The sequence below is a fragment of the Trichechus manatus genome, unplaced genomic scaffold, assembly GCF_000243295.1.
Source record: "Trichechus manatus latirostris isolate Lorelei unplaced genomic scaffold, TriManLat1.0 scaffold00214, whole genome shotgun sequence".
NCBI classification, from domain to species: domain Eukaryota; kingdom Metazoa; phylum Chordata; class Mammalia; order Sirenia; family Trichechidae; genus Trichechus; species Trichechus manatus.
This window is the reverse complement of record NW_004444150.1, coordinates 280,407-296,756: the sequence shown is the minus strand read 5'-3', so window position 1 is coordinate 296,756 and position 16,350 is coordinate 280,407. Positions and strand designations below refer to the sequence as shown.

Sequence of the window (16,350 nt, the reverse complement as noted above, 5' to 3'; positions counted from 1 at the left end):
GGTATTAAACCTCGGCGTTAGTAGTATTAAACCTCGGCGTTCCCTCTGACGGTGGGTATTAAACCTCGGCGTTCCCTCTGAAGTCCCGGCTATGTTTAGAGGTCACCAGGCTTCTGTAGAGCTGCACCTAGCCCAGTCGCTAACAGACCACCTTCGGCTCTGAGGAAATGACTTCTGAGAATTCTAGCCAGCCAGCCACACGGGTGGAATAAAGGCTGCTGACTGCAGGGCCTCCAGAGGTCGACCTCCTGCCCAGTTTTATCAAGCAGCAACTATGATGACAAGGACGAGTGTCACCAGAGAGACTGACAAGCAAGGTGATGAGAAAGGATTCCAGGAGCGGGGAGCCGCCCCAGAGGTGGGGGAGCACAGACACTGGTGGAGCGGCCGAGCCTGGGAGAGGGTGACCCCAGGGTGCGGGCAGCTCAGCAGGGTGGCGGAGACGCAGCTGGATCACAGCACCTCACGGAAAATGAAGCATGCTTAAAAATGACAGCCCAGGAGAAAACAAAAATCACTCAGGAAGTCTTGGGGCCCAGGCTCCGCTGTGAGCGGCATTTACACAGAAATACAAGCTGACAGTCCTGGTGTCTAGAGGTGTGGGGTGGGAGCCAGAAGAAAATGCTGGAAGCCGAGTGTCCAGGAACATGATCACACACAATGAGGAGGCAGATGGAAGCTGAACACCAAAGTGAGCCCAGACTTCAAAGTGAGGGCCTCAGGGGAGGAGGGTGGGTGGGGAGGGGCCTCGGGGGAGCAGGGTGGGTGGGGAGGGGCCTCAGAGGAGCAGAGTGGGTGGGCAGGGCCAGCGGCAGCTGCTCTCGTCCCTGCAGGCTGTCCCTTCTGGTCACAGGAAGCCAGCGCAAAGCCAGGGCCGTGAACTGGCCTCTACTGAGCGCAAACTACCCAGCAGCAGGAACCCTTACGCCATGGGCAGCGGCAGACGGGGAAGCAGGGGTCAGTTAAGGCAGCAAGTATATCAGGGGGAGGCCTTCTCCACCCCCTGGCAGAGACAACGGTCACTTACTTGTGCAAACTGGGCAGGGTTATAGAAGGGCACAGCTCCCCCTGGAGGGCCCCCTGCAGGGGTCTGGTCACTGGGTGCCTGGGAACCACAGAGAAGTCAGCGTTACCAACAGTTTGTGCTTCCTTTGCAAAGGAGAGCTACTCTTTGTTAAGAACTTTAAGATGCCAACACTGGATTTAATTACTCAGTGGTTCTAGTAAAACAGTCAAAGTCAAAGCGGCGTGCAGAGGGAAAAGCGGCAGAGGGGGCGCATGCAGACCGAGGCGCGCGGCACCCCACGCCACGCTGGTCCCGTGCGAGCAGCTGATGGAGTGTGTGCAGTTCTCCAGACCTGCTGGTCCGGCTGTGGAGCCCACCTCTGATGAGCCCGATGGGAAAAAGCTTAGTTCCATGAGCTACCGAAAAGATGAAGGAGCCCTTCATCTCCCACCAAGACTGGCCGTCACACAGGCATCCACGTCACACTCTCCCTGGCTGAAAACCCAGCTCCACGCACTCGATCAGAAAACACAGCCCCTTCCTCCGGAGGAGAGCAGGCGGGCGCAGGCTGCAGACGGAGCGCACAGCCAGGGAGGCTGCCCCCACTGCCAACCCCGGGCCAGCCCGCTGGGTGATCATCTGGACATCTGACAACAGAGGATCCCTGGACACAACACTTTGTTACGTGAGGTCCAAGCGCGACACCAGCAGTGTCAGTCACATGGGGCACAGCCACAAACCAATACCCGGCGTCGCCAACGGAAGACAAGACAACCAAATGAACTCCGGTGGTGAGTGGGAAGCGCCAGCCGGAAGTACCTGATCGAAGTGCTGGCTCACTTCACGTGACAACGAGCTCACTGAACTACAGCGCGAAAGCTACAAAACAGCAAGAAGACACAGACGGACAGACGTCAGCACACTCAGGCTGGCGGGACAGTCTCAGGAAGCTCTGTGGTGCCATCAGAATGAGTACAATCCCGCGGGGACACAGCCAGAGCTGGGCGAACGTTCACACTCTGAGGCAGGGTTGTCACTAAGGACGACTGTTCGCGTGGGCTGGGGTCAGGGGATCTGCCCCGCCCTGGCCTACCCGGCCTCACCCGACACCGGAGGAGTGAAGAGCATCACGCTACACTGAGGGGAGGCCTTGCTTATGGAGCTGAGCTCACATCCCCCCGCCTGTGGGCGCCGAGAGGACCGAAGCCCCGGCACAACTCCACTAAAACAAGCTTAAGACCGTGTCCGAGCTGTCTTTTCCTCCCCGTGAGCACATGCTTTGAAAAGGAGCAGCCATTTGGACCTAGGACAAGCGGACCGAGCCCGGGCGAGGCCCACCTCACCTCTCCTCCCCGGGACACGTCCGCACCGCAGGGCGGGAACTCAGAGCCCGGGGGCCGCGCTGCAGAGCTCACGATCTGCCAAGAAAAACGGGAAGTGCAGCAGTGACCACATCCCGGAGAAGTCAAAGGTCATTTCCACAAGGCAGAGGAACAATGCTCTGCCGCTCTGGCCCAGGACAGCTGCTCCTCCACATCAAGTGCCCCACACGCCCAGGCACCTTGACTGCTCTGTGGGTGTCAGGTGCTGCAGCTCCCCCTGACTGAGCACCCGCTGAGCGTCAGCTCAGCCTGACTGAGCGCCCGCTGTGCCAGGCGGGGCTCACGGCTGCATGCGGAGCCTCACCGAAGCCTGTCCACAGCCCCATTTGGTCCTGTTGTCATTCCCATTTTATAGAAGGGAAACTGAGGCTCAGAGAAGTGGCTTCCCCAAACTTTAAACAGCAACTAATGGAAAACCAGGAGTCAAATCAAAGTCTATCTAACTCTAGAGACCGAGTCTGAGCCACTAAATTTCACTTATTTCCATATAACCTTTAAAACATTAAAAAAAAATTTGTCATTTCAGCAAGACAAAACACCACACAACACGTACGTAACTGTGATGGAGTCCTTTGAGGACCCTCACCAGGAAACCCCCTTCCAGGAAAACGGGAAACCAGCACACAGTAACAGAGGGCCACTGCGAACTGGGGGGCGGACTCCCAGGGAGCGTTCTCCCCTTTCCCACCCCCAGCCCCTACTAACCTTGGTCTCCGAGGTGGGCTCAGGCTGGGCCTGCCCCCCGGCTGGCGCCTGCCCTCCTGGGTCACCCACTCCTGCAGGCGGGGGCTCCTCGGGAGCTGCGGATGAGAAGGAGCAGTCAGCTGTCGCTCCATCCAGAACATCCTGGGGTTTCATTTTAAAAACTGCCAGAGGCAGAGCTGCACGCCACGCGCTTGGGGCAGGAGAGGTAAGTGAGTCAATGAAGAGGCTCAGGCGACCCCTGGCCGGCAGCCCTCAGGGAGACGGTCAGAGGTCAGGGGGCACTCACAGGGGGCTCGCGCGTGGCCTGCCTACCTGGGTTTGGGACAAACAAGTGTGCAGGAATCGGGAGTGGGGCAAGTGGAGCAAAGAACTCTGCGGGAGCAAGGACGGGTTCACCCCGCGTGGTCCCGCTTGGGTTCAAAACATCAACGTAGCGAGCTCTGGTTCTGGCTGTGGAGGGAGAGAGCAGCCAAACTCAGGCCCTCAGACCAACTGCTGCCGCCCCACGTGCCTCAGCAACACGCAGCTCCGCCCTGATTTGTCAGCAGACAGGAGGGCCGTCAAGGGCCACCCGGGCCCAGACGCAACGGATGGCCTCCACCCAGCAGACCTGCAAGGGCTCGGCCGCCGGGCCAAGGCGGTGTTTCAGGGGCCTGTCGGACGCCCCCACCGGTCAGCATGCTGAAAGTCTGCTGAGAAAAGCTTAGTCTCTGCAGAACTGGGATCTTCCCACCCCACGGACTCATCTTTCTAAAGCTAGTACTTCCTTCTGCAACGTGAAAAACGACCCCGACACGTGTGCTGTAATCGCTGGACTCCCAACAGACTCTCGTTTCTGGTTTGTTACCTGCTTTTCTAGAAAACACGTTCACAGCGGCTCTGGGGGTGCCACCAGGCCCGGGAGGGGCATTTTGAGCAGCCCTGGGAAATGCCGTTGGAGGTGGGGGTGGAGCCTTCTTCTGCAAAGGGAAAGACAGCTTCAGAAATGCACTTCATGGAAGCCACCGGAACATTCCACGGTTAGGACTCTCCAAAGAGGGTGCTAAAGTGCCCCTACACTGTAATATTCACAGCGCGGCTGTCTCTCCAGTTACAGCAAACACCTGCAGTGACAACTTACCTCCTCTTCCGGTTCATTTAAATTCACCCACTGATTCTTCTTTTCATCCCAAACAATCTGCCAAGATTCAAAAGAGTAAAGGAAAAAATTAGTGGACTGAAGGTAAACAACTAGAATCTGGTTAACTGTCACACTTTAGAACTTGAGAGAATATCTTCTCGGACCTGCTCTGGATCTGAACTCCACCGTACAAACGGCGGAGGCAGGCAGACCACAGACCCCCGCAGCGCCCCGCCCGCCGCGGCGCCCCACTTACCGACTTGTTTTTGTCATCCGGCAGATAAGCTTCTGTCTTCCTCTTCCCAGGCAGCCAACGAGAGAACCAGGACTCGACGGTCTAAGCAGAGGGATCAGAGAACGTGCCGTCAGGAGTTTTCACATGACGACGTCGACGCACGAACACCCTCCTGCCAGCCTCGGAGGCGTGGGAGGCACAGCCAGGCAAGTGGGGTGGATGTCCCCAAATCAGAGGCCCGTTTCTCCTGCGCCGGGAGAAAGGGCTCAGAAAACTTGCTCTACCTTCACAGGTTGCGTGTCACTTCCTGCCTGTTCCACTTACGAAGAAAGAAAACAAACCAAAAGCAGCCGCCACGCACACAGCGCGGGTCACCGCCGCGGAGCTGGCCTGGCCGGGAGGTCGGCAGCACTCTGCAGGCCTAACGTCGGCTTCAAAGTCTCATTTTCTCTCATGATCCTGCACACCCTGCCTGCAATCTGCGCTTATTTCCAAGACACTGGTCATCAGAGAAAGATGGGCAGTAAGCACATGAGACTACGCTCACATCATCACTCATCCAGAAAACGCCAATGAGGTCACTGTGGACCGCCACCCCCCAGCACAGGCGGCGCGGTGTGGCGGTCGGCACTCCATGCCTGCCGCTGGGGGTATGAACAGTGCCACCGCTCAGGACAGTGGGCTCAAGTTGCTCTGAAAGCTGGGCACACACCTCTTCTGTGGCCCAGCAATTCCACCTCTAGGCACATGCCCAAGAGAAACGGGTGCACTGGCCCCTAAGCCGTGACAGGAATGCTCCACGGCTTTCTTATACTGAGTCTGAACAGAACACGGTTCAAAAGCGTTATCGGGAGCCTGGGTAGATAAAACGACGGTGTATGCACCCAACTAAACAAGGAACTCTGCCACCTCACTCCTCTGCGTGAAGCCCAAGAACAGGCAAAACCACCTGTGGGACAGAAGTCAGGAGAGGTCACACCTGTGGGGAGCACCAACAGCTAACAGACACTGTGGCACCTGCTGGGGCCGGAGATGCTCCCCTTGCTGACTGGAGGAGCTGCGCGTGCGCACACAGAACACCGCCTGGCTGGTGTGCACATTACACACGTTACAAACTCTATCTCATGTCTACCAGACCTCAGCCGAAGAGTTAGAAAGCCTCGGCTTTGTCAAGAAGGAAAACGGGCTTCTCCTTGCCTCCAGTTTAGGGCTGCTGCTACCTCCTGGGAATTGAAGCCTGTTACCTGGGCCCGCCCACCTCAGGCCCTCGCCCGCCCCAGGCGGGAGACGCGCTGTTACCTTCTTAGGTTCCTTGACCTCATCTTGGGTGGCTTTCACAGGCTTCTTCAGCTCGGGAGGCGGCAGCCCACCAGAGTCCGTGTGCTCCCACCCCAGGGGGGGCTCCGAGTCCTGTGACTGCCCCGTGTACTCCTGTGCAGAGAATGGCAGGGCAGGCTCGCCTGGTGCTCCCCGACCAGGAACCACTGCCCAGGGCATCACTAAACGTCCCTGAGAGGTCAGACCGCTCCCAGGATGAAGAGCAGCCAGGACAGACATGTCACCCTCAGGCTGAGACTGGCGGTCTCGTGCTTCCTGGGGCCTGACTAGGGAAAGGCCAGCTCGCAGCCAACAAGGAGCACTGCACTGTTCAGTGTCAATGCCAGCGCTCAGCGGACGTCAGCTCAGCAGGAAGAGGTGGACCACACGCGCTGAGGGTGAGGCTGGCTGCACGGCTGCGCGGTGGGTCTTTCAGAGAATTATAGGGTGTTTAGAGAATTTCAGAGAAAAATGTTTACTCCTGGATTAAGATACCATTTTCAATGCAATTAAAAACTCTCATATTTCTCTTCCAGGAACAGAAAATTTTAAATAGTTGAATACATAATGAAAGTTTTAAACCGCAAGAACTGTCTGCTGGTGAGACGCTCCTAAAAGGCTCCGCCTCCGAAAAGAAGGTTCCAGAGGCCCCATGTGGATAAACGCTTCCTGTTTCTCCAGCGGGGACTGGAGTAAACGGACAAGGTATCAACACCAAACTTGACTAACAAAATAAATCACAATTTCAAGAAGAACCCTGGTGGCGCAGTGGTTAAGAGCTCGGCTGCTAACCAAAAGGTCAGCAGTTCGAATCCACCAGCCGCTCCTTGAAAACCCTCTGGGGCAGTTCTACTCTGCCCTATAGTTGCTATGAGTCAGAATTGACTCGATGGCAGTGGGTTTGTTTTTTTTTTTATTACAGAAAAAGAGATTCAGACACCAGGGAAGCTCCCCCATTTTAGGAAACTTAATACAGGGGTTTCACTCCATGTGGCTGTGTCTTCCAGCTGGCTGCGGTGCCTGTTTCCACACAGGCGAATGATGTCCCCTCTCTTTCCCTGAGAAAACCTTTTCAACACTTCTTCCTGTCGTCAGGACTACAGCTGTCTTAGAAAGAGTTTCTCTTTTAAGAAATAACTTAACGTAGGATTTCATAATTTTTGTTATTTTCTCTCTACTTCCAATTAAAAAAGAAACACCTCAATGATGAACTTTATCTACGGAAACAAATAGCTAAAGAAAAAAACAAAAAACAACCCCAAAACGTGAGAGAGTACCAGATGAGCCATGTTTCCGCCAAAATCGTCCTCTCTCGGCTCCGAGAGGGAGCTCCTCACAGGGGACTCCTGAGGCAGGACGCCTGTCAGCAAAAGGGAGGGCAGCAGTCAGATACACAGACTGAGAGATGCCCCACTTCTCGGAGGAGCCCTACGGCACCCACGTTATTTTCAGAAACTGAGGATGAGACTCATCCCGAATCTGTGGAAATACTGTCTTTGTCAACGTCGTCTTTGTCCCAATAGACAAGGACCGCTGAGGACACACAGGAACAAGGAACAGGTCTGACCTCCGTGCTGACTTCACAACTCCCCCCGGGTGCTCATGAGGAGGTCTAAAGACAGAGCCTGGGGCCCCTCGGCGCCACCTCATCTGGCCCTGAACGTCCATCTAAGCCTCGCATCACAGCAAACAACCAAGTCACACGAGAAACCAGTGCTGACGTTTTACTCTGGCAAGAATCCTAACCAGTCGCCTTAACTTCTAGAATTTTGCGTCTATATGGAGACATGAGGAGCCCTGGTGGCACAGTGGTTAAGTGCTTGGCTGCTAGCCAAAAGGTCAGCAATTGGACTCCACCAGCTGCTCCCTGGAAACCCTATGGGCAGTTCTACTCTGTCCTATAGGGTCGCTATGAGTCAGAATCGACTGGATGGCAATGGGTCTGGTTGGTTTGGATGGAGATGTGATGAAACTTGTCTCAAGATCAGGCCACTCGCGAAGCCTCTCCCACCAGTCTCCTCCCAGCACACGGCCTGGGCCCCTATGCTCTGGTGCCCACGGCGCACCTACAGACCCACCTGAGTCCTGATGCCCAGGCTCGTCTTGCTGGACAGCAGGGACACCTGCTGGCACGCCTGGCCCTGGGTATGGCGCTGGGTACGGCGCTGTGAGATCAGGCCGTGCGGGCTCTGGGAAGCCAAGTGCAGACCCTGGGGGCGCACAGACAGGCCCTGGCTCGGCCGGGGGCAGCACTGGGAAGAGTGGCACCATGGCGGGGCCGGGCTGCTGCGTGGCTGTAAGTACAACGGAGGGGAGAATCGTTTACTAATGCGAAGAAGCCAGTCTTTCAGAAAGCACAGCCCCCAGGCCGTCTTGTGGCCACATGCCGTCACGAGCTGACAATCGCAACAGAGGTGCCAACACCGCCATGGCCACCTCACCGGCTTGGGGAGGGCAGAGCCGGCCCTCTCGGGGTGGACAGGGTGGGTGCTCGCGCCCGTTATCAAACGTGACGGGCAGACAAGGGCGCTGCCTGCCCAGGGGCACCGAGCCACGCACCAGGCTGGCTCACCCAGCAATAAGCAGAGAAAATAAGAAGATCTGAGGAGCTCCTCAGACCTCGGGGGGGACGAAATGTCTCCTCTTGTCCCGGACAGCAAACACAGCACATAGGGGGCTCTGGGGGGCTCCCCTGCTCCTGGGGGTTCCCCTGCTCCCGGGGGGCTCTCCTGCTCCCAGGGGGACTCCCCTGCTCCTGGTGGGGCTCCCCTGCTCCTGGGGGGCTCTCCTGCTCTGAGGGGCTCACCTGACGGCAGCAGCTGCACACTGGGGCTGGAGAGTTCAGTGTTCGGCAGAGGCAGCAGCAGCGGGTTCTCGGGGCCGAGAGCTGCTGGCTGCCTGGGGCCTGGGCCATTGTACTGCTCCACCTCGGAGCTTGGCGTGCTGGGACACTGTGGGGGGAAGGCTCCATCCTGCCGCCAGGTCCCAGCACCCTCCTGGGGAGAGACAAGCGAGATGCAGGAGCCATCGTCCATCAGCCCCTCTGCACATGGTGTCCTGCGACCCTCCTGACACCCGCCCACCTCTGCAATGACGCCACTCAGCTCAGACACCTTCACCGGGAAAAGACGGGGACGCAGCTCCTCGTCCTGTGACAAGTGTCCGGCCCTAAAGCCAGGCCCACCTGCATCTGCTTCTCCACACGCTGCAGCCGGACCAGCCAGGGGGGCTCGGCAGAGGATTCCTCTTCTGGCTTCTCTTTCAGCTGGGGGTCAAAGAGTCGTAACCGGGAGGCTACCTAGAAACGTGGGAAGACAGAGGCCCGTTACCGCCGGAGGGCGGAGTGCGAAACGGTGTTCTCAAAACTTGCCGTCACCTGGAACAAACGTAGGTCCCTGCTAAATCGAAGACGAGGTTTTAATCAGCTCTGAACAGATGCTCATGTGACACGCCCTTAAACATTTTCATGTAACATCTGGTGACCAGAAAGACAGCCTAGGACGCAAGTGCTCACTACAGACAGCCCACCGACGCGCCTGCGCACATGGCAGCAGCGCCCGGACCCTCACCGGGACCATGCTGCCTGCTCCATCCGGTCCGTACAGACCCTGTGTGTGCTCATCGACATGCTGGATGAGCGAGGAACAGACACAGTCCCTGATCTAGCTTGAAAAACAACAGCAGACCTCACTCTGCTTCGCACGTTTCTAAGAAACGAATGAAAAGGCCAGATTCTAGAGGCCTGCTCTCCACTGTGCCTCAAGCAACCCCCAAGGAGCTGTCTACACAGCCTCTCTGGGGTAGGCAGTGGAGGCGGTAATCCCGTGGGCCCATCTCTGCTCTGGGGCACGAAGGTGTGGGATAGACTGCGGGTGCAGGGAAGCAGGACCATCCTCTGTGAGCCCCGTCTGCTGGGTCCCCGCAACGGCTGGCCCCTCGGCCAGCAAGCCCCAGCCCCTCCCCAAGCACCGGCAGCCCCAGCCCCTCCCCGAGCACAGGCAGCCCCTCCCAGAGCGCTGGCAGACCCAGCCCCTCCCTGAGCGCCGGCGGCCCCTCCCTGAGCACCAGCGGCCCCGTCCTGAGCCCCGGCGGCCCCGTCCCAAGCGCCAGCCACCCCGTCCCAAGCAGCAGCAACAACAGCCCCCTCACACACGTGCCCTGACACCCAGCACCGGCGGCCCCTCCCAGAGCGCTGGCAGACCCAGCCCCTCCCTGAGCGCCGGCGGCCCCTCCCTGAGCACCAGCGGCCCCGTCCTGAGCCCCGGCGGCCCCGTCCCAAGCGCCAGCCACCCCGTCCCAAGCAGCAGCAACAACAGCCCCCTCACACACGTGCCCTGACACCTAGCACCGGCGGCCCCTCCCCAGGTGTCGGCAGCCCCGTCCCGAGTGCCAGCCGCCCGGTCCCGAGTGCTGGCCACCCTGTCCCAAGCAGCAGCAGCATGAGCCCCTCCCCGAGCGCCGGCAGCCCTGTCCGGAGCGCCGGCTGCCCTGTCCCAAGCAGCGGCAGCACCAGCCCCCTCACACACGTGCCCTGACACCCAGCACCGGTGGCCCCGTCTGAGCAGTGGCAGCCCCTCCCCGAGCAGCGGCGGCCCCGTCCAGAGCAGCGGCAGCACCAGCCCCCTCACACACGTGCCCTGACACCCAGCACCAGTGGCTGGGCCAGTACAGTCCCAGGGCCTCTCCCCTGAGCTGCGTTTTCCTCCCCCAGCCTCTCCCGCCCCCACTGCTCAGGAGCGCTGCTGCGTCCTGTGGGGGCTTCCTCCAGGGGTCCCAAGGCACTCTCACCCCCAAAACCACCAGGGCCCCAATTCCTCAGGTGAAGTCTCTGTTCAAACACCTGGTGTAGCTTTGCCCCCTGCTGGGCCCTGACCGGCACGTGGCAAGGACGCCGCGGCTGCACCGAGAGGTGAGGTCTGCAGCCTGTCTTTAACGCACGGTGGGTGGGGCCGGCGGAACACGCTTGACCACGTGCTCATCGCTGCTGGAGCTGGGGGAGGGGGCAGGGGACTCTGATTATCCCCTCTGCTTCTGTGTCGGTCTAGAAGTTTCCGTGAGAACAGATCTTAAAGGTATCACGGGAGCGTGTTTTCTAACCGACGCTGTCGGGTGAGAGGAGGCACACTGACACGGCCACTGTGACATGACCACCCGCCTCACAAAGGTCCCATCACCACTGTAAGGACAGCAAGAAAACGCTCGCCCTGGGGTGGGGACCACAGACGGCGGGACCGCCTGAGAGGGGACCGCGTGGGGGAGTGACTGCCTGGGGGTGAGCACATGAGGGGACCGTGTGTGGAGTGGGTGCCGCTGGAATGGCCGCCTGGGCCACTTGGCCTCCGTCAGTGGCTCCTCATGACCGCTCTCAGTCGTGCCAGCCCATCTCACAGATGAGGAGACTGATGCTCCTGGCGGTGGAGCCGGGCCTCACCCCCAGGCTGCTGGGCCCTGGTGTCAGCTCTTGACCACAAGACTCGATCGCTTCAAAGCAGGAATCAGCAGGGACACAGGGGTCTTCCTCATGGACCCTCACTGCTAAGTTCCCACCTGGGACGGCACCTGAGAGCTCCCACACCACCACGTATAGTGCCTGCCCAGAACCAGGTTGAGTGCTGCGCTGCCATCACCCCCAGCCCCGCCGCACCACCGCAGGCCTCGCAAGGACGCACCTGGACGAGCTGGCTGATGAGCACGGCCGAGTGCGCGTGGGGCTGCGCCAGGATGCTCTTGGCGATGACCTCACAGTAGTGGAAGGCCTGTGTGGCCAGTCCCATGTCAGCCAGCCGGCAGGCGTAGATGAACTTAAACACCTGCCATAAGCAGAGGAAGCTCAGCTGCCAGCTCTCCCCGTCTGGCCCACAGCGTTGTCGGCTGTGGAATCTCAGGCAGTTTTGTGTACCACCGAGCGGCCCCCTCCCTGCCCTAAGTGGTACGTGGCCCCGTTCCACGAGATACTCCAGGATCAAAGCAAGCAGACTAGGCTTCTCAGAATCCCACTCTGCTTTCTCCTTCCCCACCTCTAATGCAGCCATTGGGGCCCCCCAACGAGAGCCAGGGCTCTGCCAGCGTTTCAGCAGGGCGCATGACACGCGCCGGGCAGGACTGCCCCAAAGTGCCCGCGGTGCCCGCGTGGCACTCTAGCACACGTTCTCTCTGCCCGAGGACGAGCTGTGAGACCCAGACGTAGCTCTCAGCACATCCGAGACTTGGAACCAAGTGCTCCAAATTTTTATCATTTAAAATATTAAGAACCAAAATGCCAACGAAGTCTTCCATTCAATGCGGTCTAGCTTTAGAGCATTACAGATCAAATGTCTCCCCAGGAAGGTGGCGTTCCAAAAAGCTGCATCCTTTGCATAAGAATCCAAAACTCGTGGCGCTAACTGTCAGATGTTAGAGCTGAAGATCCACACCCTGGGGCGGGGGGAAGCCCACTGAGCAAGGTAAGCACAGGCTTCCTTCTGCTTACTTACTAATCTGTAGTGAACAATTTCACATGGGTTTCAGTAAAATTACTTACTTAGTAAGTAAGCAAGAGTGAACCCGTGCTTACCTTGCTTGGTGGGTCATCTGGCCCTACAAAGGGACTGAAAGTTTGCAAAGAGGCTGTGATGCTATAGGAAGACGCTGTAAGGTTGGGAGAGAGAGACAGATGCCAGCCGTATCTAGAAGCAAAATCTTTGATGTGGTGAAAAAATGTGAAAATTGTTCACTACAGACGATCTGGAAAACAAAGTAAGCATCATGCTTACCTTGCTTACTGGGTAATCCATCCCTGCCCCCACCCCCACCTACCTGGAAATGAGGCAGGGAGCAGGTGTGGGCCCCAAGGGACTGGGCGTACTCGTAGGCTTCTGTTCTCTGAATAGCTTCATTGGTTGCAAACTTTAAAAATGGCAAACTGTGGAGGAAAGAATGGTTTTGATTTGAAACAGCCGCCAACTGTTGCGTCATCACCCAGTGTTCCTGCCACACATGGATCGGGGCGCAGAAGCCGAGGTCAGCACAGAAACGCAGCCACTACCCGCGTAACCAGCAGGGCGGGGGGCAGGGGTGAGGGCTCCTGCTCTAAGGAAGAGGGGCCGTCACATCCGCTGGTTCCTCACCTGTGGTTCGAGCCAATCAGCACGAGTTTTGTTGTTCTCTTTGTGTAGACCCCGAATCCAGCCTGGGCCATAAGGTAGCAGAAGTGCGCAGCATCTAAGAGGCCTTTGGAAGCTGCAGAGACACACAACAGGCCTCACCACTGGGCAGGCTCACAGAGGTCAGAGGTTTCTGACAGAAAACGCCAAAAGCCCGCTAGAAGAACGTGAACGCCTCGTGGCTCAGTCCCCCGGCAGCACTGACCGCAGCCGGGTCTCGGGCCAACCCCCACCTCAGCCCTTACCCAGCGTGTCCCCCATTGTGGTCATCGTCCTGGACTCCACCTCCATGCTGTTGTTCAAGTTGGACAAAACCATCGCAAGGTGCGGCCTCCAGTCTCCCCACTTCTCGTCTCCACAACACTGCGGCACGGGGACAAAGTAAAGCCCGAGCTGCGGGCGGTGCTCCCGCTCCTGACGACTGAGCTCCCCGAGCGCAGGCAGGAAGCGGGAGAAAAAGCACATGCAGACCTGCGCCTCCGACAGTACCTGTGAGCCAGAGCCCTGCAAGCACACGCCCGGGGCTCCTGACTGACTCACCGTGGACGCTGCCGGCATCCGCCCAGACATGAGCTGGTAGACCGTCTGCAGGGGGTCATTAATGGGCAGGCTGTTGGCAAACCTAGGCAGACACAACAACACAGAGATTCAGCCTGGGCTCGGTTTAGAGAAATACAGCTTAGGTCTGATCTCAGCCCCTTTATCTAAAGACTTCGTGGGGGACTAACCTAAGCAAACTACAAATTTTAGTGATTTCTTTCTAGCTGTTAAAAATGAAGATTATTGAATTCACTGAGATTTATAGAAAACATTAACAGTCATACAGTTATAAATAATTTAAAAACTGGTCATTCATACAGCCCGGGAGGATGGCTAGTGGGCACAGAATCCTCGTGCCATGGCACCGCCCAGGGGGAGGGCCGCTGGGCACAGGGTCCGCATGCAACCACACTGCCTGGGGGGAGGGCCGCTGGGCACAGGGTCCGCGTGCAACCACACTGCCCAGTGGGGAGGGCTGCTGGGCACAGGGTCCACGTGCAACCAATACCACCCAGGGGGGAGGGCTGCTGGGCACAGGGTCCACGTGCAACCAATACCACCCAGGGGGGAGGGCTGCTGGGCACAGGGTCCACGTGCAACCAATACCACCCAGGGGGGAGGGCTGGTGGACATGGGGTCCGTGTGCCACGATACCGCCCAGGGGGCAGGGCCACAGCACCGCCATGCACCCCCAGTGCCCCTCCTTTCCCACAACAAAGCACCAGCACTGACCAGCCCGTGGGCGAGGCGCCTCGGGCGCTGGCTTCTCTACCTGGTCATGACTCGGGCGTGCGTCCGGCTGTCCATCTTACTGGCCAGCAGCAGAGCGTGACCCCACAGGCCGCTCTTCATCGCAGACTCCAGCGCGTCCTGCAAAGCGTCTGGCAGTTATGGAGCTGGGAGTGTGGGTGGAAGCATCACAGCAGCTCACGGAACAAATAAGCAGAGGCCGTGGACCACACGCCCTCACGGACCAACAGGAAAGGAGAGGACTCGACCACAGGGCAGGAACAAACAGACCAAAGCCTCCAGCACACCTGCTCACAGCTCAGAAGTGAAAGACAACCTGACTTTTCCTCATTGTCCTGAGTTTCAAAGCTCCTACGGTAGTGGGTCATCCTATACGTGCACGTGGCTTTAGTTACTGCTAACAAACGTGTTTCCAGCACAGAGAACCAGGATACGGATGCAGAAGTGAAGACAGGGACAAGCAGGGCCATCCTGTCACTGTGAGCAAGATCCCATCACTGGGACCCCAGCTCAGAGCAGCCTCCGGGCTCCCCATCACTGGGACCCCAGTTCGGAGCAGCCCCTGAGCTCCACTGGCACCTTCTAGCATGGGTAGGGCCTTCATGAGGGCAGCCCCCAACGCCTTCATTCTACATAAACGTGGATAATCTGGAACTCCTGGCTAGAAGGCAGGAATGTTGCAAAGAGGTAAATACTCATCAAATCAAACAGCTTACACAATCTAAATCAGTTGTCAGTGACAACAATCCACACGCTTACTCATCAAGTATTTACTTTCTTCATGAATCAGGACCATCCTCGTCTCAGCTGCTCAGAGCCACGCACACAAGTGCCGACTGCCACCTCACAGGCACCTCAGCCTCAGCACCTGGACGGGGCGCCTTCCACCCAGGACCCCGTCCTTTGTGTACCACCTCAGTGCCGCCACACCAGCTGTCCCCATTAGGGTCACCCTGGCCCCACTCCACCCCCTGCCCTGGATTCTTGCACTGGTGCCCCCCACTCCTCACAAGAGTGGGTCCCCGGAGGAGGATGCACACCCCTTGTGGCCCCCCAGTCTCTTCGTGAGCTGAGCCCTGCAAGCACCCTCTGCCCCCTCCAGCCCTTTCATGTGGCTGAGGCCTTGGACAAGGCCCTGCTCAGCTGTTGCACCCCTCCTCCCAACTCCCAGTACCCACTCAGCTGGAAAGAACGAGAACAGGCTGACTTTCTGCCTCCCAGGTTGGCGTTCTGTTGTACACAGGGTCGCTATGAGTCAGAGTCAGCACCTCAGGCATGGCCGAGTGGAGCCACGGCACACACACGCAACCACCAAAGGCCTGAGCGCGGACCTCCTATCTGCAACCGCGGTGATCGGAAACCATCACCAGAGCCCTCCGAAAGAGGACACGCGGGAGCCGCCCTCGGCCAACAGCAGGCCGCACCGTGCCGGGGGCAGCACCCGGAGGGGGCTGTGGCGCGCCCAGCTGCGCCCGGCACAGGACGGGGCCACAGAGAGCACCTGAGCATCCCGGGATGCGGCAACGGCTCACCTTCTTGCGGCCGTAGAGCAGCAGCTCCCTGAAGCGCTCGGTGTCTTTCTCCAGACCGCTGGTGCTGGCCGCCTGGCTGTCGTTGAGAAAGGAGAGCTGGGCTTCCCCGGATGCCTCCTCCTCCACTTGCTCCACGGCCTCGTTGGTAAAATCAATCAGGTTTGCCTCACTGGGCGACTTCCCAGGAAGCCACACGGTTTTATGATCACGTAACAAGAGTTCCGCGATGTCAGTCCCCACCACGGTCTGTGGGTTGGCGGGGTGAGGAGACAGTCAGATCGTGGGCAGGGAGGACCCTGAGCGGGTCTCCCCCTGAGCAAGTGCTAAATACCCACGGCACACAGCACCCTCCAGAGGCTGGCAAGGACACGGGCACAGACCCCAGGCTGGCTGAGACCCCGGCAGGGACACGGGCACAGACCCCGGGCTGGCTGAGACCCCGGCAGGGACACGGGCACAGACCCCGGGCTGGCTGAGACCCCGGCAGGGACACGGGCACAGACCCCGGGCTGGCTGAGACCCCGGCAGGGACACGGGCACAGACCCCGGGCTGGCTGAGACCCCGGCAGGGACACGGGCACAGACCCCGGGCTGGCTGAGACCCCGGCAGGGACACGGGCA

General features: G+C 58.8%; 1 protein-coding gene across 1 annotated transcript in view; it reads right to left on the bottom strand.

Annotated features, from left to right (window-relative positions):
• The window catches only part of SEC16A (SEC16 homolog A, endoplasmic reticulum export factor), a 34,525-nt gene that overhangs the window by 2,119 nt on the left and 16,056 nt on the right, over positions 1-16,350 (bottom strand). Inside the window, exons 11-30 of the mRNA XM_023742651.1 lie at positions 15,730-15,975; positions 14,220-14,317; positions 13,448-13,529; positions 13,153-13,270; positions 12,872-12,983; positions 12,561-12,666; positions 11,435-11,575; positions 8,950-9,063; positions 8,572-8,761; positions 8,207-8,332; positions 7,844-8,059; positions 7,043-7,125; positions 5,748-5,879; positions 4,470-4,550; positions 4,214-4,270; positions 3,941-4,052; positions 3,406-3,543; positions 3,094-3,188; positions 2,350-2,424; positions 1,028-1,105 (exon numbers count right to left, since the gene is read on the bottom strand). Coding sequence (XP_023598419.1) covers positions 1,028-1,105; positions 2,350-2,424; positions 3,094-3,188; positions 3,406-3,543; positions 3,941-4,052; positions 4,214-4,270; positions 4,470-4,550; positions 5,748-5,879; positions 7,043-7,125; positions 7,844-8,059; positions 8,207-8,332; positions 8,572-8,761; positions 8,950-9,063; positions 11,435-11,575; positions 12,561-12,666; positions 12,872-12,983; positions 13,153-13,270; positions 13,448-13,529; positions 14,220-14,317; positions 15,730-15,975 — 2,400 coding nt within the window. The remainder of the gene's footprint in view (positions 1-1,027; positions 1,106-2,349; positions 2,425-3,093; positions 3,189-3,405; positions 3,544-3,940; positions 4,053-4,213; positions 4,271-4,469; positions 4,551-5,747; positions 5,880-7,042; positions 7,126-7,843; positions 8,060-8,206; positions 8,333-8,571; positions 8,762-8,949; positions 9,064-11,434; positions 11,576-12,560; positions 12,667-12,871; positions 12,984-13,152; positions 13,271-13,447; positions 13,530-14,219; positions 14,318-15,729; positions 15,976-16,350) is intronic.